The sequence below is a fragment of the Cervus canadensis genome, chromosome 3, assembly GCF_019320065.1.
Source record: "Cervus canadensis isolate Bull #8, Minnesota chromosome 3, ASM1932006v1, whole genome shotgun sequence".
Lineage (NCBI taxonomy): Eukaryota > Metazoa > Chordata > Mammalia > Artiodactyla > Cervidae > Cervus > Cervus canadensis.
The window spans coordinates 53,983,349-54,009,697 of NC_057388.1; the positions used below are offsets into that span (position 1 = coordinate 53,983,349).

Here is a 26,349-nt window from a genome sequence, read left to right on the forward strand (position 1 = left end):
ATCTGTAGTAACATTTTTGACTCTTTGTTAATTTCACAGAAGGTGTATTTTTTTAATATCTGAAAATAGGATACCTTGCATCTAATGGACTATACTTACTCTGAACATGAATATCGTGTGCCTGAGTATGTGCTTGTGTCTTGAGAGAGATACTGTGTGTGTGTGTATGTTTTCAGATTAGGGAGACCTGAGAAGTAGTACAGAGAGTGATCCTGTATCTCTCTTTCCTTTTCTCTTTTATTTCCCACGTCTTCTCAATATTCCTGGCTATGGAGGACTAAGAAAGGATGAGAAACTATGGCTTTGTTATAGAGGGAGAGAGGAGAGAAACATGGAAAACTAACATTTGTAACTTTATAAATTAGTTCCAGTGTTTTAAATTTGGCCAAAGCTTTTCCCCCGGAATATTAGTTTCCACCACGTTTGGCACCAAATAAGGTTTGATTTTTTTTTTTTTAACCCATATTTTCATCCGTCTTTTTGAAGCTAGCTCCAGCCTTTTTTCCTTCTTAGAACTTTCTCCCAGCTACTCAGCATGCTGTTGCTATTCAAAATTCTCAGCCTGTTGTGATCTTTACACTGTCCCTAGCCTGTTCCCAGCATTCCTCCGCTCTTTAATTGGGAGATTGTGTAAAGGCAGTTTTAGTTGTTAGAACCCTTTCTTGCCTACTTTATAATAATCCATACCCCAACGTATATGTAAGCTATCCGCATGCCTATCATATTTTTATTAACCTATATTGCAATTACCAGATTCATTTGTTGGTATCTACCTATAGGCTATAAGTTTTATAATGTCAGGGAGTTTGTCTATCATAGGCAATATTGCATCTCTAGTAGTTAATACCATGTCTGGCACATAGCAGATCCTCAATAAATGAAGAGTGCATGGGTAAGATTCATGTATGAATGAAAGCATGGGCCACACCTTCTCTGTTTAGAAAGTTTGCTATTGTTGTAGTAGCAAAGGAGTTCTTACATACAAATGATTCATTAAAAAAAAAATCAAAGTGGAGTGGTATCTGTAGAATGAGAAATGGTTCAGCATAGTGACTTTGATATATTTGCAAGCACAATTGGTGCTCATTAAATTTCTGAGATACTTCTCCATATATAAAATCTGCATGTCAATTTAACTCCATAGAAGCTCACTAATCTATGCAAATATTCACTTGTTTTAATGAATCACTTTATTTCTTCCACTGGGACATACAGAAGATCCACTTCATAAATGGACATCTGAAGATTTTAATCTCATGGTTAAAATTGATAGTGTCAAGTTTTTGTTTAATATTTTTTGCTGCCCCATTTATCAACAAACAATCCATGTTCCCTAATCTATGTTAAGTAGCTTTTAATCCCCTTGAACAAATTCTTTATTAGAACTCCTCAGAACCAATTTATAAATCCCAATTCATGTGTTAGAACTCCTCAGAATCAGAGGTATGTAATAGACTACAAGTTGTCCAGCAAAGCTAAACTAAACTCTCAGGGCCCATTTACTTATAACCCCTAAGCTGCAGATGTTTATGACATCAATATACAAGAAGATGGGCATGTTGGCAGAAAGCTGAAAAGATGTCCCCTTTAAGCTTTATTCTATATGTACCTCCTTTCAAGGTCAGAGTTATCATGTTCAGTTCAGTTCAGTCACTCAGTCATGTCTGACTCTTTGCGACCCCATGAACCACAGCACGCCAGCCCTCCCTCTCCATCACCAACTGCCGGAGCTTACTCAAACTCATGTCCATCGAGTCGGTGATGCCATCCAACCATCTCATTCTCTGTCATCCCCTTCCCCTCCTGTCCTCATCTTTCCCAGCATCAGGGTCTTTTCAAATGAGTCAGCACTTTGCATTAGGTGGCCAAAGTATTGGAGTTTCAGCTTCAACATCAGTCCTTCCAATGAACACCCAGGACTGATCTGCTTTAGGATGGACTGGTTGGAACTCCTTGCAGTCCAAGGGACTCTCAAGAGTCTTCTCCAACACCACAGTTCAAAAGCATTAATTCTTCGGCACTCAGCTTTCTTCACAGTCCAACTCTCACATCCATACATGACCACTGGAAAAACCATAGCTTTGACTAGACAGACCTTTGTTGACAAAGTAACATCTCTGCTTTTTAATATGCTGTCTAGGTTGGTCATAACTTTCCTTCCAAGGAGTAAGTGTCTTTTAATTTCATGGCCGCAATTACCATCTGCAGTGATTTTTGAGCCCCCCAAAATAAAGTCAGCCACTGTTTCCCTTATTTCCCTATTTGCCATGAAGTGATGGGACCAGATGCCATGATCTTAGTTTTCTGAATGTTGAGCTTTAAGCCAAGTTTTTCACTCTCCTCTTTCACTTCGTCAAGAGGCTCTTTGGTTCTTCACTTTCTGTCATAAGGGTGATGTTGTCTGAGTTATCATGTATGACAAACCTAAGCTAGAGTCAGAAAGCAGATAAAACAGGTGACTGACTCTTCTTCACTTTTCTGCAATGGGATAGAAAAAGAGGACTATACATAGGATCATGAAATGGATGCATGGAAATAATTATAGAAAGGTCTTTTATAAGTCCCTAAAGGAGCTTTCAGGCTTTGCGGGTTGTTCAGTGGTAAATATTCCGCCTGCCATGCAGTAGATGTGAGTTTCATCTCAGGGTCAGGAAGATTCCCTGGAGAAGGAAGTGGCAACGCACTCCAGTATTCTTGTCTGGGAAATCCCATGGACAGAGGAGCCTGGCGGGCTGCAGTTGATGGGGTCACAAAGGAGTAGGACATGACTTAACAACAACTAAGCAACTGCAAAAGCCACAGAAGTATCTTTAAGTCAGTGAATACTTAGTGAATATGCTGATTTAATAGTTTAACTTATAAGAATATATACAGGTCTTTGGGGTTTTGTTTGTGTATGTGTGGTTGATAAACCAGTGCTCACAGCCTGTCTTTGGCAAGCAGTAACACAGTTGGCAAATTGGAGCCCTTTACACCAATTGCTCATGCAAAACTGAGATAGGAATATGAAAATGAATATATTTATGGAGGTAGTTAGATGATAAGCACAATTAGTGAATCTGGTATACTATTTATATGTAGTCCCTCCCCAAATCCACCTTTTAGTTATTTTTGTGGGTTATGGCATGCCAGAAAAGGATCTGACTGTTACTTTTTCACGTGATATTATGTCTTTTTTTAATTTTTTTCTGGTCTATATTGTTATTATCTTGGGAGAAAAAATTACTTCTCTGAGAATGATTTATAAAGTGGGAGTGTTAGTGCTGAACCCACAAGTATTTCATGAAAACTGAATTAATGTAAATATTTGTGTGTGTGTGAGAGAGAGAGACAGAGACAGAGGAATGTAAACATGGAGACACAGCAGGAGAGTGAGCCTGTATATCTGTCAGTATGCATGATACATAGAAAGATGGTAAATGTTCATTTTCCCCACACTGCTTCTCCTTTAGATCCAGAGTGGATTTATTATGACCCTAGCACATTTTTAGTATGGTACATATTCACCATTCAGTAAGTGGTATTCCTTTCTAGTTTTTATCTTGCTACTCAAGGAACTGTGAATGTATACCTGTTCAAATGCAATAATGTTATTAATGATATTTCCATTAGTTGCTATACATTATATCTGCCAGGAAAATCTCTCAAGCATCACATTGTGATTTCAGGCCTGAGCCTGGACTGAGATGCACATAATCCGTTGTTTGAAAAACCTAACATCCCTTACCCTGACACAGTTGTTTTTGATGTAACTGAATTTTTCAATGCAACCTACTAAATCTCTATGAATGCATGCATATAAGGATTTTGATAGAAGAAAGAAATAGATGGTTTTTGTCCTACTTTTAATCTTTTCTCTATTGAGTGAAGTGAAGTGAAAGTTGCTCAGTCATGTCCAACTCTGTGACACCATGGACTACACAGTCCGGAATTCTCCAGGCCAGTTCCTGGAGTGGGTAGCCTTTCCTTTCTTCAGGGGATTTTCCCAACCCAGGGATTGAACCCAGGTATCCCGCATTGCAGGTGGATTCTTTTCTCTATTGAAGGGCTCTTACTTTTATACTCAAAGGTTTGGGTTGGTTAGTTAGAATCACATAATCATATAAATTAATACATTTTATATATAAATATGTTTTATTAACTCTAATAAAATAAGGAATATAACATGAAAATCATATCAATATATGAATGTTGGTTTGCTTGGCAGCTGCCTAAGAAACAGGGATGGGAATTCCAGAAACCTTAAAAAGCTATTTCTAGACATGATTTTTGGTTCTTTTCTTAAACATGTGACTCCTCTCTGTAATCATTATTAAAGGGATGTTTACCAGAGATATCTGTCTTTAACCCCAGTTTTGATAGTGAACGTCAGTGTTATATAGTATTCTTTTAAGAACTCTCTTGGTGTCTTTGAACATCAGTCAGTTCAGTCACTCAGTCGTGTCCGACTCTTTGTGATCCCACGGACAGCAACATGGCAGGCTTTCCTGTCCACTGCCAACTCCTGGGACTTGCTCAAACTCACGTCCATTGAGTCGGTGATACCATTCAAACACCTCATCCTCTGTCATCCCCTTCTCCTCTTGCCTTCAATCTTTCCCAGCATCCGGGTCTTTTCCAATGAATCAGTTCTTCACATCAGGTGGCCGAAGTATTGGAGTTTCAGCATCAGTCCAGTGAATATTCAGGGATGATTTGCTTTAGGATGGACTGGTTGGATCTCCTAGCAGTCGAAGGGACTCTCGAGTCTTTTCCAACACCACAGTTCAAAAAGCATCAATTGTTTGATGCTCAGCTTACTTTATGGTCCAACTCTTACATCCATACATGACTACTAGAAAAACCATAATTTTGATTATATGGACCTTTGCTAAATAATGTCTCTGCTTTTTAATTGCTGTCTTTGTCGGTCATAGCTTTTCTTCCAAGGAGCAAACGTCTTTTAATTTCATGGATGCAGTCACCATCTGCAGTGATTTTTGAGCCCAAGAAAATAAAGTCTGTCACTGTTTTTCTTGTTTCCCCATCTATTTGCCATGAAGTGATGGGATCAGTTGCCACGATCTTCATTTTGACTGTTCAGTTTTAAGCCAGCCTTTTCACTCTCCTTTTTCACTTTCATCAAGATGCTCTTATTTCTTCACTTTCTGCCGTAAGGGTGGTATCATCTGCATATCTGAGTTATTGGCATTTCTCCTGACAATCTTGATTCCAGCTTGTGCTTCATCCAGCCCAGTATTTCACATGATGTACCCTGCATATGAGGTAAATAAGCCCTGACATACTCCTTTTCCAATTTGGTCCAGTCTGTTGATCCATGTCCGGTTCTAACCATTGCTTCTTGACCTGCAGGTAAGGTAAGTTCTTTGATCATTCCTTTAATAATGACATTTCTGTTGGTTTAAGAACTATTTGTCTTTATCAACCTTGAATCTGTTACCACAGATGACAGGGAGGTTATTTTATTACTGTCTGATTCTCTCTATTCTAGGATTAGGAGGGTCAATTTATGTTCAAGGTTTACTCCATTGTTCGTTCCAGAGGCTGGTAAACATTGTAAATGAATATCACAACTGAATGTTGAATCAACACCTTCAGACACTGAACCATATGTTTTAGTGAGAACCTGGATTTTTCTTAAAATGGTCACAGAATTCCATTAGTTTCTTGAAGATATATCAGAATTAGAAAAGATATACACACTAAGCACTATGAAAACTTCAAATGCCATAACAATTCATCCTTCTGAAAGGCTTGTTGAAGTCAGCCACAATTCATTTTTTTATGCTTTGTTATTCTGGACCACATTACACTAATATGGAAGTTATATGTGATAAATTTGTTCTTAAGTCATTGCTTACTTAAATACCTCACTTTACTTTTAAGAGAAAGCTATATATCTGTGTATCTGTGATATATCTAACCCCTTATTTGATATTGACCATATGGCTTTTTTCAAAGATAAGCTAAGTGTTCTCTGATGTATGTGTAACTGAACTAGAGTAAGTGAATCCATATCTATATGGGTTTGTCTATTTTCAGTAGGAATAAAAAGGAAATGTGTCCTTTTCATGTGTTCCAAATTTCATGTGTCTTCTCACTTGAGAATGCTGAATGCTTCCTAGTCAATTCAAGAGGACCTTTGCTATATCATTAATGGAATGTTTAGGCCAGATTTTGGTAATAATTTATATTTTAATAGATTACTATTCTTTAAAGTTTGTATTTTAATACTTATTAAAATTTAAAGTATTTTAATACTTTAATATTTTAGTTATAATTAAAATTTGTATTTTAATTTTGGATACTTTAGTGGATATACAGACCATGGAAATAAAAATTAACTCAGATTTTTCCATTGTATTTCTGTGGATAAACAGTGTTTTATTTTTCCCTTGCCTCAGAGAAATAATATAAATCAAGTTGGTGGTCACCCTTAACAATAGGTAAAGTTCTCTCTTTTCAAATTAACACAGAGACGTGGTCACTATTGTATTGAAATTAGAGTCAGATTCTTTCTTTTTCCAGACCTCCATGATACTGCTTATAGCATTTTGATTCTAGGCTGTTTTTGATTTTGCTTCATGGCTATTTCTTTCCAGTATAACACTGCCATACTCCTAAGCAACAGGAGTTGCTTAGCAATTCATTTGTCGGGGTAAAATAATATTATAATGATTAAAGACTGCAAAACTATGGCTGAAAATTTAAAGAGAAAATTTAAATTTCTCTTTAACATTTAAAGAGAAAATCATTTTAGTCTTTCTGTTTAGATTTATACCCAGATGACCATTTGGGGTGTTTGATATTCTAAATTACCTGTGATAACCATATTCTTTGAAAAAAAAACTTTGAATTTATTTGTTAGAATTTGTTTTGGCAATTTACAGAGATACAGAAAGACAGAGAATGAATCAAAGGACATGTAGCCACAATATAATTACTATTAATAATTCCTCATCTCCTAGAAAGTCAGCATTGTAGTGAACCTAAAGATGTTCTTGATAGTTATATATACAATGAGAATTCTTTTCAGCTACTTGTGATAGCTGTGAGAACATTTTTTAAAGGAGATATATAATTTTAGTTGTTTGCTTTATTGGTTACTCACCTATCACTTCTAATTTTTCATGTAAAAGGCTAATCTATGAAATTGCTATTCATAGCTGTTGTAAGATTTTATAAGAGTGGATAGAGTAAGTTGGTCTTCCTCATAAAATACTTAAACATTGGCAGTGGTAGATTTACCTTCTTGAATTTAACTTCCTCATATTTCTTGGGCAATCAATCTATGTTGAGAATAGGGGAAAGATAATTGTTATCTATGTTTCTGTGCTTTGAAATAATTTATGGTAAGTAGACAAGCATCTTGATGTTAACTAGTCTGAGGATGGTGTTAGGCTAGTGTGTGTGTATTAAGAGCAATAATAGAATTAAGTTCCTATATCAACATGTGATAAATAAAACATTTTAGACCAAATGAAAAAAATTGATTTTCTGAATACAACCATTCTGTGAAGGTGTGGCTTGAAACTGGGTCTCCACTAGGTAACAGTTAACATGTATTTTTGAAAGCAGTGATACGTTATCATAATGTAGTCCAGTCGAATAGAAGCCCCTTAATGGTGGTGAATTTGTCCTGTTCACTTCTATTTTTCCAGTGACTAATAGCCATTCAATACATACATATTGAATATAAACAAAATAAAATATATTTAAGTGAATGAAGGATTTATAATTTTGCAATTATGCTTACTGTTAGGTAATTTTGCTTAATTTTTAATCTAATTAGAATAAAATTTAAGTACTGTGATAAGTATTAAAGGACTGATCTATGTATCATAAATCTATTTCATTTCTTGCTAAGCAAAATGGTCCCATTTGACTGGTCATATGTCACATATTGTTACATGGCTTTGTTGATAGTTGCACATTTTACACCACATTGTTTGTATGCAGTTTTGTATTCAACTAGGCATTCTTGTTTTCCAAAAATTGGGATTTATTTTGTAGTGTAATTTATAAATTTTTTTTTTTCCTAAAAAATGTTTTCCTTTATGCCAAGTGAGGGGGCCATTTGGCATCCATAGAGATATAAACTTTGGAGTTTTATGTATTATAGGCAAAGTTCTCATTTGTATTCATATGGTATCACCAAATTCTAAGTTACATGTGTTGGGTACTCTGTGCAGTGCTTAGTTAATTTTATGTGAATTTTAGGAGGTAACATAGGGAGTATGAAATGCTATTCTGTTGTTGAAGCAAATGTCTTTTTTTTCCCCCTCACTGGAAATTTAGATTAGAATTTGAGCAAGGAAATAGGATCATGATTTGCTTTGAGCATCTGTATTTATTCAGCTGTAACAGAAATACTTAATTTCTGTGCTCACTGTAAGGTATCTATTCAGAATACGTATTTACTGCAATTTCTCTAAGAAAAATGTAGCTTGAAATGGATTCTCAGCTTCCCCATATGTTTGTTATAGTTCTTCATGCAGATAGACATATACAAGGTACCTAAGCAAGTTCTTGCTGACCTATACAATACCTGCATCCTATCAGGTCATATTTCAGCTCCTATATTTTTGATAAATAGCCTGGCTCTTAAAAAGCTCTGTCCATGGTGCTGAAACCTCTTGTGTTGTATGAGCGTGTCTTGCTGATAAATTCTAATGTCAGCCTCTCTGTGATAGTGATTCATCAGGTTGTAAAATTTGTGTTTGGGAAACACACTGAATTAGCAAGTTTCATATTTTGTTTGTGGTAAAATTAACACAGTTTGTCCTTTCGTATTAAAGAATTCCTAACAATTACTTTCAAGCATTGCATTAACAGCTTGGATTTCATTAGATACTGTTAGTGCTATCACAAAAGCAAACGTCTAGTATTAAATAAATTGATATGACTTCAGTGCTAGAGATGTTTACAGGCCAGTGACATGTTGGTAATAGGAAGGAAGCCTCTGTAAGAGCAGTTAAGCAATTGATTATGAACAGTTAAAGTAGCAATTAACAAGGAAGCCTTGTAGAGATAAGAAATTTGCATGTAGAAAGTAAGGCTTATTACTGTTGGTGGTTTTTTTTAAAATAGTTTCAGGATGTTTTATTTGTATATAGATACATTTTTGCGGGGTAGAACTATGGATTTTTGTTTGTAAATATGACTAAAACCTTAAAAAATCTTGGTAGTTTTTTCCAGGTAAAACTCTTGTATTTTTTGTATAAGATTCTAAATTACAAATATTAGTATTTCAATGATTCTTGATTTTTTAAGCTGCATTCCTTTAGGTGCCTTACATATAGTCATAGAGAACTGCACTTTTTTTTTTGTTTGCTTTATTCTAAATTAGTCTCAGAATCTTTTCATTAGTAAAACAGTCCTCTAAAATTTCTGTTTAACTCTGGAACTTCTTCTATTATCAATTCTGTATATCTTAAGATAAAATTTAAAAATTCCAGTCTCAAAAAATTGTAGTCTCCTAAAATTCTAAAATCTATTGTTTTCCTGGGATAAAGAACCATCCACTTTGATCATAACTATCTTTAAGTCCATACCAACTGGATAAGTTGCTATGCAATTATATAAACCTGCTTCTTTGGGGGCCATATAGAATATATTGTTTTCTTACTGTATTTGCAATATAGAAGAGTATTAGACTATTTGCTTGTTATTGCAGTGAAGCTCATTAACTGTTTACAATCATAACAAGATTTGAAAATTACACCTAGGTAAGTGCTAGTGAGATTTGGTGATATTTTCTATAAAGCAAGCAGCCTAATATTGAGTTACTGCCAATTATTAAAATAAGACTTTCAGTTCCTTAAATATTGGGTTTATATTACATGAACCTAATAATTAAATCCAGTCCAAAAGCTTCTTGTTGAGAAAATCTTTAAGTGAATACATAATTTCCTAGAGGATTTGTATTTATCAATAAGGGGTTAAGTACAATATTATTATTGCTGTTCAGTATTGATAAAGTGCCTTCCAAGATCCATTTTTGTGCATTATAAATATGTAGTTACATCCCCAGTACAAGTCTAACTCTTAGCCTTCCAAATTTCATTATAGAAAAACACTTTTGAAAACATTGTCACTTAAATATCTGGTCGGATGATATTTCCCAGAAATTATTCTTTATTTAGAAACAAAAACAAGACAAAAGCAACTGATTTTAATCCAAAATGTATTTTTCCTTATAAAAGAGGTCCACATACTCACTGTGTCTACTCTACAGAATTTGTCCATTTTATTACACCACGTGTCAATTCAAGTTTATCGGGTCACTGCAAAAACTCGTGGCTAATATGTGTAATACAACACAGGAGGAGGTATTGCTCAGTTCAACTACTCTTATATACTTAAAAAAAATACAGAAATGTTTTTTGTCCACTTTAACTGTAGTCCAGACAGAAAAGTTACATGAAAGGTCTAGAAAAAGGATTTATTTGATTTGGTTGCCACAGTACCCTTTGAAGCCAGTTAATTAAAATGCTGAACTTGTACATATGTCCATGGTCAGGAGCAGCACTGGTGAAGCTTAAACTTCTTTCTACAAAGTAATATTTCTCTGCCTTTTTTTTTTTAAAGTACAACCACAGTTTTGACTTTTTGTTTGAAGTAGATTGAGTTGGTTGTTCTTAGGACATGTTAGTTGGCACGCCTATAACAGTTGCTTTTACTTCCAGTGCTGTACCTTTTTCTTTGCCTGTTTCCCAGAGGTTGATCAGAGGAGGATAAAGCTCATTGAATTCAAAAGTTGGTTTCTGTGAGTAATTCCTTACATAGTTATGCCCACCATCACAGTTGACTTCTTGAGAGAGGAAGCTGAAAAGACATATCACACCAATAATCCCCAGAGAGCCTCCAAGGCAAGCCATAAATGTTGTGGTGTTATTCTTTTCATACTCTTTTTGATCAGGGTCCAAACCTTTTGTGGTGACATTTACACATTGTTTTCTGCTTTTTTGATAGATGGTGGGGATATCAATACAAATCTTATACTCAGTTGCTGGGTTCAGATGAGTAAGATTATACACCTTGACATCAGATGGTATTCGCGCACTTTGGGCAGCATGGGAATTCTCAGCCTTGACAAAGGCTGTCCACTTAATACTGGATTTGAGAATTTTAGAACTTGCTTTCCAAGACACCAGAACTGAATTAGCCTGAACATCTTTTATTTTAATATTCAAGGACCCATTGTTATCCTGGGGAAGAGAGCCATCCACTTTGATCATAACAGACTTCAAGTCAGCACCCACCAGGTTAGTTGCTATGCAGGTATATATACCCGCTTCTGCTGGGGTGATGCCACTTATGTCAAGGGTGCCTTCAGAATGGACATAGAACTTGTCTGTTAGAGTATTCGGCAAGAGTTTTTTACCAGAAGGTGTTATCCAGTAGATTTCAGGCTGTGGCTCTGCGGTAGCTCTACAGTGTAAGGAAACATAACTCCCAGCTTCTAAATCCAGGTTGGAAGGAAAACTCTCAGGAGCTATAAGAGGGAGACAGATTTCCATCATTTCCCTAAAATGCACCTGCCGCACATTCTGGCCTTGGAATTCGGGCGGGTCCACACAGAACAGTGACTCTGGCTCCATAAATCGAATGTTGGTTTTGTTCATATTAATCCAGCGGATGACACAGTCACATCTGATCGGATTGCTGTGTATGCTGACTTCCTTGAGGTTTGGCAGAGACTCAACTGTACCCTGGTACAGGGCGCTAAGGGCGTTGCTGTTGAGCATAAGTGATTCCAGCTTGGGCAGCCGGAAGAATGCATTTGGGTGAATGTAAGACAACCTGGGGTTGTTAGTAGCTTCTATTTTTCTTAAATCTGGCAAGTTATCCACAGCAAGACTGTCGATGGAAATCAGCTCAGGCATATTGTTTATTCCCAACTCTTTTAAGTGTAGCATATTGCTAAAATCTCCCCTCCGTATTCTGTTAATGGGATTTTTATTTAGATCCAAAAATTTGAGGTTAACTGCTTTTTGAAGAGCAACATTGGGCACTTTAATAAGCCTGTTGTCATAAAAAGAAATGCTTTCTAAGTTTTCAAGTCCAACCAAGGCGTTATCTGGTATTTCTGTGAGGTTTATACCAGCTATAACCAGGCTTCGAAGATTGATAAGAGGCTTAAAGTTCATATCTTTGATTCTGATGATTGGATTTTCCCCAATCATCAGAATCTCCAGATTGGGAAGAGCCTCAAACCACTTACTGTTGATCATCTGCAATCTGTTTGAATTGAGATGAAGTCGAAGAAGATTATGTAGGCCAATAAAGGCTCCTGGTGAAATTGTAGAAAGCAAGTTGTGATTAATATAGAGTTCTTGTAAGTTGCTTAATCCAGACAGACATTTTTCAGGCAGCTCAGTAAGTTTGTTTTCTTCTAGGTATACAGAAAGAAGCTGAGGCATCTTTTTTACATTAATGTTGGTGACTGAAGATAAGTTGTTTTGAGATAAGTCCAGGCCAGTAAGGTTTACTGGAAAGTCTATGGAGTATTCAATTTTTGCAATATTGTTAGTCTGTAGTAGCAGAATCTGTGTGTCAGCAGGCAGTCTGGCTGGGAAATTTGAAAGACCTAAATCATTACAATCCACTGTAGATGCCTCCATATAAATGGATCGAGGTGTAAACCAGGGCCGGATTTCACATGTACATAACTGTGGGCAATCTGCTTTTTTATCTACAGCTTGCACTAGGGTAGTGATAACTAGGCCAAGCAGCACATGAATTTGGAGTGGCAGGTCCTTCATCTTAGCTTTCTTCTTCAGAAATTTAATGGGCCCTTAAGGATTCCACGGTCACTGTTAGTAAGATCAGTAAGAGCTGATTGATAAAAAAAATAGTTGCTTTTGTCAAATGATGAATGCCAGAGAACGGCAAAGATTTTCTTCATGGAAATAAGTGCCAGTGCCACAGTTGCATTGTCCAGAAATGCCATGCATATTGGAGAAAAGGCTTCTGTCTCCTTTATGATAGAATATGGATTTAACTTTTGAAGATGGAGTATGTATAGATGGTCACAGGAAATTAGGCAATTCATTTATTTAGGAGTATAATATTCACATCCCATGCTTGTTCAGTACTTGCAGGAATAGCAGCATGATGCTAACTATAATAAAGTAAAATATAAAAGAAAAAAGAAAAATAATTAGTCCAAAGGAAAAAATACAATACCCATTAACTAATTATGATTCTTACATATAATACTCTTACTTTACAGTTAATTCAATATGTTTTGATGACTTTATTCCCTGTTATAACTGCCCTTAGTAGTAACTGGCCCAGACATTGGACAGGCTGAGAAACTGTATCTTTAGAAGACTTAAGTTACATTAAACATAAAGAATTTTTCTCTGTTTTTCAAATCTTTGCTTGTTTTATTGTTTGTTATTACAAGCTATTATTTGTTGTTCTATTTGACAATTACAGTGGGGGGGAGGAGAAAACCTTTCAGTGATGGCTTTTTTTATTTTCTTTTACAGAGGCAAAATTAAAAGGTTATAAATAAACAATAAATAAATAATGCTGTTCAGTTAAAAATCAAATGAGTTAGACTGTGATTCCTCAGGTTTCCAGGAGAAGACAGTTAGAAACAAAATTATAATGTAGATGATGTAGAAATTGTGGTATTTAGCTGAATTTTCCATTTTCATTCATACTTCTTTCCAAAGTCTCCTTTGTATAAAGTGACTTGTATTTTGTAGTCTTTGGAAAAGATTTTCTAACTTGCTGTAGATGCACTTGTATATTGTCACGCTTAGCTGAAATTCAGATTAATATTAGACCGCTTTATTATCCCCTGAAAATAACTTACATTCCATTAGTTACAGCAATTAAAAAGTAACTTTATCACATCAGTAAAACAGACACTTAGCTATACCTTCTTTTAAAGGGTTACTGATGTCTTTGTTGTAATAATAAGCAACTGCAAAATCAAGTTGCAATTTTGATATGTGCTGTATTATAAAATACCCCACAACTTTCAGATGTCCACTCCACCTGTTAGACTGCTGGTGAGTTCTCCCTGCAAATGTACGGGACAGCTGGAGCACGTTTGCCCTGTTCATTCTGAGATTGTGCCTACCAGGAGTAACTCTGCTGAATAATCAGTCTGTGAATACTGTTCTTTCATCTCTGCCCAGTATTGACATTCATGATGGCATTGCTGACTGACTCTAACATGGGTATTTCAGTGACAGAGGTAAATATATTTGGAGATATAGCTTCCACAGAGAGATAAACCTTTTTTTTTATTTAATTAAAAAAATTCCTTGGTTTTGAAACTTGTAAAAAATTTACAGTTCGAAGTCACATCTTATCCTCCTCTTATAAACTAAGATATTTGATAAAACTGGATCATGAAGTTCAGATAACTACTAAGTTATCCTGAATTAAGTATCTTTTTTTTAAAATTACTTCACCTATTTAATGATCAGAATTCCTTTCTTTATAAAATACTCCTCAGATATTATTACTCTTAATCTGTTTTAAGTAAGCTCTAAGCCCCTTGAAAGAATTTAATACAACTGCTTCTTCCCTGAAGACACCTTATAAATCCTTAGACTTCCATGATCTGGGGTCCCTCCTCTTTTTCTCCATATTTCTTGTCATCTTCTGCCATTCTCCTGCATGCAGCCTTCTCTCTGCCTGTAGAACTATAGATGCCTCAACTTCTTCTCTCTGCCTGGATTGCCTGTTTCTTTGTTTTAAGTTAATTCTTGCTGTTTTATCAATCTTCAGTTCAAGCATCGCCTCTCTAGGAAGCCTTCCATATAACTCCTCCCCCCCCAAGTTGTACTTAGCTTCCTGCTAGTACAGGGTGGTTCCAAGGCCCTACCTAGCACACATCTCTGTTAGAATTTTTAGTTGATTTTCTCCCTCATCAGACACTCACTTCCTTGCAAGCCTGAGATCTGCCTGATTTTGCAACCCCAGCTCCTGGGCTGGTAACTAGAACACAGTAGATGCTCAAGAAAGGTTTTCAGTGAACTGATAAATGAATTACATTTATAAATATATATATTCATCTTTTGATATACAATTTAAGCAGCTTGGTTTAATTTCCTAATTTCAAATCTAGCTGGTTTAGTGCACATAAATCTACTATACAGAATAGGTGTTAACTTTATTGCTAAAATTCAAGCTTTATATTTGAGTGTAATACAAAAGAGCTAGATTTTAAAGAAAAGTCATCTAATATTATATCTTAATTTATTCCTTAATTAATTCAGTCAAAGTTTAATGAACACCTATTATGTGTCAGTTTGGGTTCATAGTCGGAGGATAAAAGGATGACTTAGATATGATTTCTTCCCTTCATAAGTTTTCAGTCTTTCAAGGGTGACACATGTAAATAGGGAGAGGTATCAGGATAGAATTTGAAATAGAAAGCTATTGCGTCTCTATTTTCAAAATGAAGAAAAAGCCTAGGTACAAAGTATAAAAGATATTTCAGTGTGTTGCCACAAATGTGTGTGCCACAAATGCCACAAATAACTCAGTTGTGAACTAAGCAATCATAATTTCGGCCAATTAATCAGTTAGATCCAGTTTCTCTATCAAAGAGAAACCTATATTCTCCTTTATGTTAACTAGAGGATTAGAAATGTTCAATGTAAAACATTCTTTTGGGGGGGATCTTAACCTAATGCCATTTTTTGTTTTAAAATTCTTGTGTTTTCTTAAATTTATATGTATCTTTAATTAGAAACTCTTTTCTGACCTCATTTTATCATTTTGCCATAGTCACATGCCAAAAACAACCAAATCTGAACATTTCTTTTGAAATACATTTATTCTGAACTATATTTGTTCTGTAAGCTTTTGAAAATAAGGAGAGTTCTGAAAGTACTGAACACATTTGAGTTTTATTTTTCCAGGTCTGTAGGAAGAAATTGTCAGTATGGGAAGTACAACAGAGGATATGTAAATGTTGCCTTTATTGTAATATTGATTTTTTTTTCATGTCTTTGTAAATGATGATGATACTTTCACTAATGGATTATTTGGCATGGATTGTTTGCAGGAGAGTAAGGCAGTAATAACATCTTACATATTAGTGCTTTGCAGTTTTCAAAGACCTTTGATATCCATTGTTTATTTTATGTTATTAATGACTTTGAAACAGATTGCAGAGGGATTTTAACCACTGTTTTTGTTTTTGTTTTTTTTTTTGACAAGGCTATTGACAATCTATCTGCCTGGAATCACACAGCTAATAATTGATGAGGTGGAATTAGAATCCAGGCTTTATCTTTAGGCCTGCAGCTCTTTCTAGTAAGGCATGTTGCCTACACATGTAAACATGTGATGAAATCATATTGACAAAGGTAGTGCAGTGATTTATTTCTTATGATGGGCTGCCATTACCTTTGTCTTCAGCTTTTCAAATTTAGAATATTGATATTATCAGTCTACTAATAGTGAGCAGGGTGTGATTCACACTAAACAGACTCACAAGGGACAAGACCCAAATCCCAACACATTACAGTGAGGAATATGACTATCAAGAGTACAAATGTTAATACCTGAATCTGCCAGTCAATGCTTTTGCTTCATTTTAAAAATATACTTGGCAGTACAAATTATGAACCTGCAGTTTGTTTGTGAATAGAGAGTCGGGGCAGGGAATTTAGGTTAGACTTCTTATTATTGTCATCAGACATGATAGTCTGACATGCTTGCTTTCGTAAAGAGCAAATATCATCACAGGAAACTGAACCTCTTGAGCCTCATGGCCTTTAGCATAGCCTCAGCCCCCAAAAGCTTATTGTGGGAAACTTTTTCCAGATTTATTCTTGGTCATTTCTCATCTGTGTCATGATAATTATTTGTTTACACTTCTTTTTCCCCTTACTTGCCATAAAATTATTAGACAATAGATTATTGCTAGACATTAGATTATTAGACTATTTCCTTATTAGGTATAAGATTTTTAGATTGCTACTTTCTAAATTATGAGGTCACTATTATTCTTGTTGGAAACTGTGCTCAGCTTCCTTTTGATTTGATTATATTAGTGTATTTGATTGGTTGATTAGCGCCTCGGCCAGTATGTAGGTCATTAGACAAATGTTTGCTACATGATCATTCACAATTGTCTTTCTCTAACTTGTGTTAGATGATAGCATATGGACTAGTGATTAAAATGACTTTTTGTCCTTAAGTAACTTACAACACCAAAAAGAGTGGTTAAAATCCCTGTGTAATCTGTTTCAAGGTCATCGCCTGAAATGCAGGAGACCCCAGTTTGATTCCTGGGTCGGGAAGATCTGCTGGAGAAGGGATAGGCTACCCACTCCAGCATACTTAGGCTTCCCTTGTGGCTCAGCTGGTAGAGAATCCTCCAGCGATGCGGGAGATCTGGGTTCGATCCCTGGGTTGGAAAGATCTCCTGGAGAAGGAAAAGGCTACCCACTCCTGTATTCTGGCCTGGAGAATTCCGTGGACTATAGAGTCCATGCAAAGAGTTGAACATGACAGAGCGACTTTCACTTTCAACTTACAATTAGCAACATAGAAAAAAAAAATAAAGAGGAAAAGATATGCCCCTAGATTTTTATAGAATTTTTTTCTTATTGTTTGACAGTTAGAAAGTAGAAATATCACAGTTATACTGCAAAGTTTCCATTGGTAAAACAGAAAATGGTTCACTTTACTAGCACCAATTTTAAAAAATAGCTGGTCTTTAGGTACACCTTAGCTTTATCAGTGAGAAAATGGTGTTTGTTGGCGGCAATTTTGAGACTTGGGCTAGATAGCAGTTATATTGGTGACATTGCTTTTATATGCATTGGTGTAAAAATTTTTTGTTTTAATTAACAAACTAGTTATGTCATTAAAAAATAAATGGACCAGCATCCCATCTTCACTTTTTGAGAATTTTAATGTATGTGCCCTAAATCCTCTTACTTTTATCCTTCTTCTCCCTCATCTTTCCTTTTTAAATATATTGGAGTAAAAAGAGAAACTCTGAAAAATTTTTTCAAACTTAGAAAACTTGTATTATACAATTATTGATATATTTACTTAATTTCCTATACTCCATCAATTTGCTGGGATTTTTTTTTTTTCTAAGGAATAGGAAAATTATACTTGAAAATATCAGTATTTCAAGTTAGGTTTAAAGATTTTAGGACTGTTGCTTGGAAAGATGATCTGGAACCTTGTATTGAGACTGGGATATAATAAGCCTTCAAATAAATACTTTATGATGGATGAATGTATGAATGGATGGATGTTTATAAAGTACATCACGTATAGATAAAACATTGTCCTCTTCTTCAAAATAAAGTAAGCCATATGCAATAAAACTTAATAATTGTAGATACATCTTCATTAAATGATTTCCTATTGTTAGTGTACACATCATATATGTGGTCATACTTAGGAGCTGAGAACCAATTCATACTTAACTATTGCTCATTTCAGTTGCTTTTTCATTTAAAGCTTCTTTTGTAAGGTCATGTTTATACTTCCTTTTAGTTTTAATGGCAACAGAATCTTCCATATATTAAAGCAAAGGTAAGCTATAATTGAATATTATACAATTTCAGAAGACATTGTTAGTGAAATGTCACCAGGAATGAAAACTGACATCTCAATGAAGTGTATTATATCAAGGCTCTTTTAAATGACTTGAATGAATGACTCATACAAGTCTAAAGGCAAACCCTATTAGAGTTTACCATCTATCTACTTTTTCATTTATTCTTCCATTCAGTCTTTCAGTAAGTATTTGCTGAGAGCCTACTGTATCAGTCATTGTGCTTTCATTTCTAGTCATTATATTTCATAAGATTTTTAAGAATTGAAAGATTAAAAATGATTTTTCTTTGACAAAGTGTAATTGGCAGTGTATGTAAGGCCTTTTTGGGGGTTGGCAAATTCAGAAGACTTTTTATTTTTTAATTTAAAAGGCATTTTAAGACGAAATTTTTCTCATTGCATCTTTATTTTTTTCCTGTTGGCTTCCCCATGTCATTTTTGCCTGATATTTGGGAGAATGGCATTGAAACATGTATATTATCATATGTGAAACAGGTCCCAGTCCAGGTTCGATCCATGAGACAGGGTGCTCGGGGCTGGTGCACTGGGATGACCCAGAGGGATGGGATGGGGAGGGAGGTGGGAGCGGGGGTTCTGGATGGGGAACACATGTGCACCTGTGATGGATTCATGTCAATGTATGGCAAAACCACTACAATATTGTAAAGTAATTAGCCTCCAATTAAAATAAATAAATTTATATTAAAAAATTAAACAACAACAAAAAATCCCCCTCAAAAGTGTTTTATATGTTTTAAATTAAATAATATGTGCAAATTAGACTCTGACCAGCAGTGTAAAACTCCCAGTTTTGGCCATTAAAAGAAAGCAATTTTAAGAATTCTCATATCTTAAGGATATTTTTTAATATTTGTGGACATTCATAACTTTAGATTTCTTTAAAATAAAAATAGAAATAGTTTCTAGCTATAATTATACATGGAATTTTTGAGACCAAAAACTATTTTTTGCTTGGTAAAAGAGATCTTCATTCTTTAGCTTCTTCTGTTTTTCTCCATTTCTGAAACATTGACCAGACGCCTCCTTTTTGGCAGACACTGTTGTAGCCACTGCAAAGTCAACAATAAATAAGAGAAATTGTCTGTTCACCAAGTTCTCGGTTACTGAAGGAGAAGAGAACAGAGGACGCCGCACTGTAGAGCTGACTTGTAACAGCAGCATCTGCTCTGCTCTGCAGATACACGGAGGAGGAGGGATTCCTAGGTCTCTCCACCCAGCACAAGTAACTTGAGTCTTCTGCATTCTTTTATAATGCTTATAAAAACTCAACTGAAGTAGTGGGGAAACACGTGGGTAAGAAGATTTCATATCCAGTATCTTTCAGGTGAATTTTTACAATCCTAAAGCTTAAGAACAAAGTGTGGCTTCTTCCCCGTACCTCATTATGTATTATAAAGACTGCAGAGTCTGAAGAAGCGAAACATTTGGATGCTTAAGTTAAAAAATTGTTAAAGATAGGAGGTTGCTATGGCTACATTAAAGCCCAGTTTTTCCGTTTCTTCTATAGCAAATTGCTAGCTAAGTTCATTTGTGTAAAGAACTTAAATTCTATTCTCCCATTATCTGACTTTACATTCCTTTGTTCTAAGATTCAGTCTTTCTTCAATTCTAATTGAAGGTTCTGTATCCCAAAGGTATTGTTGGACTACACTAAATGCATCCGTATAAAAGGTTATTGTTTTTTTCCTTGAGAAATATTTATTTTCTAGTTTTTCAGAACATAATTGTTCTATGTCAACATTCAGGGAGTGGATAATGGTGACTATTTAGAGCAGTTTAATGAATGTCAACTTAAAATATTTAGCTGTTAATAAAAAATTGATAAACAGGAAGAAAATTTGCTTTGCATTATGAAATATGGGTCAAGTTTACTAGGTGATTGTATGATTGAGGACACGGCATCTTACTTTCCTATGCCCCAAGTTATTGATCATTAGAATTTAGAAAATGGTTGTATGATCATTAAGGTTTTTTTCATATTCTAAGCTTATATGATACTACTCTGAACATGAAAAATATTTTTTAAAATATCTAAAAAATAGCTGTGGGTAAGGAGTTTTAACCTTTGTATTTAATTGATCACTTGTTTATAGTTAGTGCTGTAGTTCTATGTCTTAAACACATTAGGATCACTGAATTTTAGTCATTATGGGTTTTTTTTAATGCTATCAGATTGATTACCTGCCATTATTACTATTTCATTTTATATTTATATCTAGTCAGTAAATGAAGAAGAGAGTTACTTTAGTCATCATATTGAGGTACACTAACCACTGGGTAAGTAAATTACCTGAATTAGGTCCCTTGATGGAATAAATAAATAAATGGAAAAAATGAGTTGCTAGTAACTATTAATATTGGTATATGAACAATATGTGCCTTATGATGATTTTTTTTGCTAATTTGAAGGATATGGATTTTTAATAATATCAAAGTTTCAGCCACCTCAGTAAACTTAGCATCATATTCAGTTCAGTTCAGTTCAGTTTAGTTGCTCAGTCGTGTCCGACTCTTTGCAACCCCATGAATCGCAGCACACCAGGCCTCCCTGTCCATCACCAACTCCCGGAGTTTACTCAAACTCATGTCCATCGAGTCGGTGATGCCATCTAGCCATCTCATCCTCTGTTGTACCCTTCTCCTCCTGCCCCCAATCCCTCCCAGCATCAGGGTCTTTTCCAATGAATCAACTCTTTGCATGAGGTGGCCAAAGTATTGGAGTTTCAGCTTCAGCATCAGTCCTTCATTAAATTAGTGTATTTTTGGTGTCATAGAAATTTTTAGCTAGAAATGGGCATAGAGATCTATTGATTCTTAACCTCATCTCAGTTATGAAACCCTTTGTTTAAATAACATCTAACCTAGGCTCACAGTAGGTCAAACATAGGAGAGAAGATCTATTCTGAATAACATGACAGGTGGATGGTGGAGGAGAGTCAGATTTGTGGAAATATTTAAATGCCACCCAGTCTGGTTTTACATCTGATCCTGAAGAGGCTCCAAAGACCACGGTTCTCTGAACCATCTATTGCATCCTCTCTTAGAAATGAGGTAGTGAAGGTCCTCAGAAGTGAAATGACTCAGGCAAAGTGGTTCATTCTAGAAGGGTGTTGAAAATCTGCAGAGACCTTAGTGGCTCAAGTGGTAAAGAATCCGCCTGCAATGTGGGAGATGCAGATTCATTCCCTGGGTCAGAGAAGGAAATGACAACCCACTCCAGTTTTCTTGCCTGAGAAATCCTATGGACAGAAGAGCCTGGCGGGCTACAGTCCACGGGGTCCACGGGGTCGCAGAAGTCATGACTTAGCAACTAAGCAATAACAACTGTTCTTAGACATGACTGAGCGACTGACACTTTGACTTTGACTTAAGTATTCTTTCTAAAGCAAATTCCCCCACTGTCATCTCAGTCTAGGGACCTTCCACAGTGAGGTCTCTCTTCCTTGGCTTTGAAGTGAAGTGAAAGTCTGTCAGTTGTGTCCAACTCTTTGCGACCCCATGGACTGTACAGTCCATGGAATTCTCCAGGCCAGGATACTGGAGTGGGTAGCCTTTCCCTTCTCCAGGGGATCCTCCCAACCCAGGTGTTGAACTCAGGTCTCCCACGTTGCAGGTGGATTCTTTACCAACTGAGCAACAAGGGAAGCCCTTGGCCTTGACTGACTCTTAATTGGCCTTTCTCCTTTCAAGGTGGGAAGAATACCTAAGTGTGTTATGAAGGCACTGAGTCTCCAAGGTAATTAGGAGCTGCATATGGGATGGGGCAAGAAGAAGGATGTGCTCTGGAGGAGAGTGGGTGTGGAAGGAGCAGTTAAAAACAACACATAAATGGCAAGCATGGCCCATGTAGTGCTGGTCTCATGCCTTATGTAAATTGCCACAGGTATTCCTCATGTCATCTCCTTTTGTAGACTCTGATATCATCCTTCATTTTCACATTAAGGCCAAAGAGGTTACATGATTTGCCATTTTATTCCCCCTCAGATTCAAGGCCCTTTATTTTGCCTTTAATCCACTGCTAAATTAATTAAACACAGAGGTCATTAACTGATAGGGCTCTAATTTTGCAGTGGCCTTTGTAAACAAACCCAAATCTAAGCCTGTAAATGCCTCAAGGTTACAAAATCAAACTGCTAAGGACAGCAAGGCAAATAGCTAAGCAGACTTTAAACTATAGCCAATCACTGCTTTGTTTGCTTCCACATTTTCTCTCTTAAAGCCTCTCTCTGAGTTCCTGCCAATGGGGCCTCCTAACCGCTTCCAGTTTTACTCTATTCAAATTGATTTTTGCTCAAATAAAGTCTTAAAATCTCAATATTCCTCAGTTAATCTTATACTATCACTGAGTCCTCATCCATGGAATTCTCCAGGCAAGAATACTGGAGAGGTTAGCTGTTCCCTTCTCCAAGGGATGGATCTTCACGACCCAGAGATCAAACCTGGGTCTCCTATATTGCAAGCAGATTCCTAATCATCTGAGCCACCAGGGGGAGACGACTGAACTCTACTTCGTCCCAAATGTTTACTAATATAGCACCACTTATCTTAGTAACTATTCAGAAATGTGTTTCCTATAACTGGATGAGCACACTGGCTTTTGTTGTTGTTTATTTCTCCTTTGATAGAAAAGTTTTACTCATATGAAATATAGAAGGCAGTTGAGTGGTACAGAAGGGGAACTAGAATAAGCAAAACTTTTTTTCTAAGCCTAGTTTTGCTGTGTGGTTCAGATAAATCATATTACTCTCTGAGTCTTAGTTTCCCACAAAATGTGGATTTTGGACATTTTCATTACTATTTCCAAATTGATAATGTTCTGAAATATCCCATAAAGGTTTCTTATGGAGTTACTGTTATAAAGAAGTTCCCCTTTTAGAGCAAAATTATTTTTGTTATTGTATAGGACTTATGCACTAAAATGCATGTGACGAATCCCATATATTTAATTGGTACTATCTTTGAGGATGATTTCCTTAGATTCTTATATTTTGAGAATCTCAAATCATCTATTTTCAAACTGGCTAAAATTCTCTTTTGAATTATGATAGGAATAGCTGTAGCTAAAAAGTAGGGAAAAAAGAGGAGATTTGATATCATTTTGTGTCCTTGTCATATCCTGGACCTTCTGTTTGAACTGAGAATATTAGTGCAACTCTTAAAGCAAGTCATGTACTATTTTCATACCTCATGAAACTAGGCTCAGCTGACTCCCTTAGATTTAAATGTAATCCTTGCAATGAATTTCTTTTAGAGAAACCAGGAGCAACTTAAATAGCACAAGTCTTTTTTTTTTTCCCCTCTAAATCTTGAAATATGCTTTGGGCAGATTTTGAGAGAGTCTTTGGACTTTTTAGCTGGTGTCTTCTGCTGTTTTCAGAATTTGGGGATTGTGCTATGTGGGGAAATCCATAGGGATAAAGTAAAAAAAAAGAAGATAGTTTTCTTTAAAAAATAATTACAAACATGGCACCCCCAAACAGCAGATCTGTGGAAGCTTGTTATAGCATAACCAGAATCAGGAAGGATAATTCATAGTGCAGAAATTCCTTACTTGTAATATTTTTTTAGAGAGTAGGGAATGCCATCTGAGTCTCAGGAGGGTTTCATATTGGTGTAGTGATTTCTGTATACTTATAAATAATAGCTTGTTGTTATACTGACATTTCTCATCTTGAAAGGATTCTGATTTGTATTTATTTTTAATTATAGTTTTTGCTCAACTGAGCACTTCATTAATAGCATTATATGTGAGCTTGATTTTTGTATGTAATTAGCAAAACGAACGATATTTCTAAGACAGAACTTGTTCTGTCTGTTTATGCTTCTATTTCTTCTATGAGAATGACTCCATGTATTAGGGAACTCTATAACATAACAGTACTTCATTCAGTATTGTGTAAGTACCAATGGAATCTGATTGCCTAACTGGCTTCTTTAACTTCCTTTTTATCATTTCCTTGTTAATTTAGCATTTGTATAGTCTCAAGTGTAGGTGTTCGTGAGGAAAAGTTCTCATTTATGCATTATCCTTAACATTCATGCATCTTAGAATGAAGTATTAGTATAAGCATCTTATTTTCCAAATATGGAAAACTAAATAATGGAAATTTTGCTTCAGGTTATAATTAAACTATAGATCTCTCTTTGGGTGATTAATAGTAGATTAGCAGCAGGATATTGTGAAAGCAAGGAGATTTCCCAAATTAGGAGAAGACGTCACAACCTTTAGTGACTTGATTTCTAAAATGAGAGGGTCCTCCTGCTCTACAATTAAATAGTTTTTGTAATAATGTTAAATAAGGTCAAAACTGTTTGACTATATTTCCCAAACAAACATAATATATTACTAACATGTACTGACATAATTTACATGAAGATTTCATGATATTTTCAGATTTATATGAGGTTTATCCACATATTTACTTGTGTGTCAAACTATGGCATATAGATTGGGTGGGAATTTTTCTAGAATCAGAGGTAGTCATAAAGGGATTCTTAGGACCTGAACAATTCATAGGAAATTTGGAGATTTTTTTTTTTTTTTTACTTTTATGTCAGGAACAACTTATATATGTGTAAAAAATAATTGTTCTCTTTGCAAAATGTGTGTGTATAGGCATATGTGTGAGATCCTTTAGTTCAGAAAATTCCCAATGTGACTGACAAAACTTATGTACTAAGGTTTCCCATTTTGGTCCAATTTTTATTCTTATCAGTAGATGTTTTGGGTGATTGATTTAGTTAGGCATCAATTTATATTTGAAAATTTTCACACGGGTGGAGAGGACAAGTCTGCCTAGATAAGCTTTCCTTTTTCCCTTGATGCTTTTGTTTTCTGAAAACTTGTTGTTATTGTCCAGTTCCAGTTTATTTGAGAAGCTAGGGTGTGGGATGATTTGTAAATGATGCCATCCTTTTGTCTTCTGAGGCATTCCCAGCTACATTTAGAGACAGCCTCTCTAGCAAACTCCTCTGAGTGTATGACATGAGAAATGCTTAGGTGGTGCATTGCAGTACAATGGTTTGGAAAAGGTTTCATGTAGACCTACTTTGTTTCCCTCCATTTCAGATAAAAATATTTGGGGTAATTTTCAGGTAATTCAAACAATTTTTTAAACATTTTCTTCTTCATTAGAAGCCAGTCATATACCCTAAACTAAGTCTTTGAAGTTTCCATTAGGTGAGTCATCTGAGGACTGTCCACCTCCCTGGTGTAGTTAAAAGAAAAAGAGTGATTCCAGCTTGAGTTGATTCTATGGACAAGGTGCATGCATGCTGCCTAGAGCTTTCTGATCACAAGCACTGCTCTCCCTAGGGTCTTAAACATGGGAGGCCATGACAGGCATATAAAACACCCCCACCAAAAAACAGAAAAGGAAAAAAAGTGTATTATATATTGATTGCTACAAGTACAAGTAAATGCTTTCATACTGATCTCAGGGGGGTGTTTGAAGCAGAGACATGCCATAAAAGGATGACAGGAAAAAGATTTTCATCATGTTTGTGTTCTTTCATTAGCTCACTTTGGCAGAACAGAAAGTCATTGGTTTGTGAAGAAGATAAGGAAGGCTCTGAACAAGAGTCCAATGATGTACTGTAGATGGAGAATGAAGAATAGTTCAGTGGCAATATTATTACAGAAAACCGAAAATTACATTTCAGAAAGGGATGTTCCTCTGATGAGAACTCAAGAGTGCAGGGTCTCTGGATAGTTCAGCTTCTCTTCTGCATATAATTATGAAAAAAAATGTTTTCATTGCTATT

The 26,349-nt window shown here is 35.6% G+C and overlaps 2 protein-coding genes across 4 annotated transcripts in view; one reads left to right on the top strand and one right to left on the bottom strand.

Annotated features, from left to right (window-relative positions):
- Positions 1–26,349, top strand: part of IMMP2L (inner mitochondrial membrane peptidase subunit 2) — a 921,351-nt gene that overhangs the window by 428,503 nt on the left and 466,499 nt on the right. The gene's annotated exons all lie outside the window — the stretch shown is intronic.
- The window catches only part of LRRN3 (leucine rich repeat neuronal 3), a 38,898-nt gene continuing 22,668 nt past the window's right edge, over positions 10,120–26,349 (bottom strand). The window contains exon 2 of the mRNA XM_043463174.1: positions 10,120–13,126. Within this exon, the coding sequence (XP_043319109.1) occupies positions 10,641–12,767 (2,127 nt within the window). The 5' untranslated portion in view covers positions 12,768–13,126 and the 3' untranslated portion in view covers positions 10,120–10,640. The remainder of the gene's footprint in view (positions 13,127–26,349) is intronic.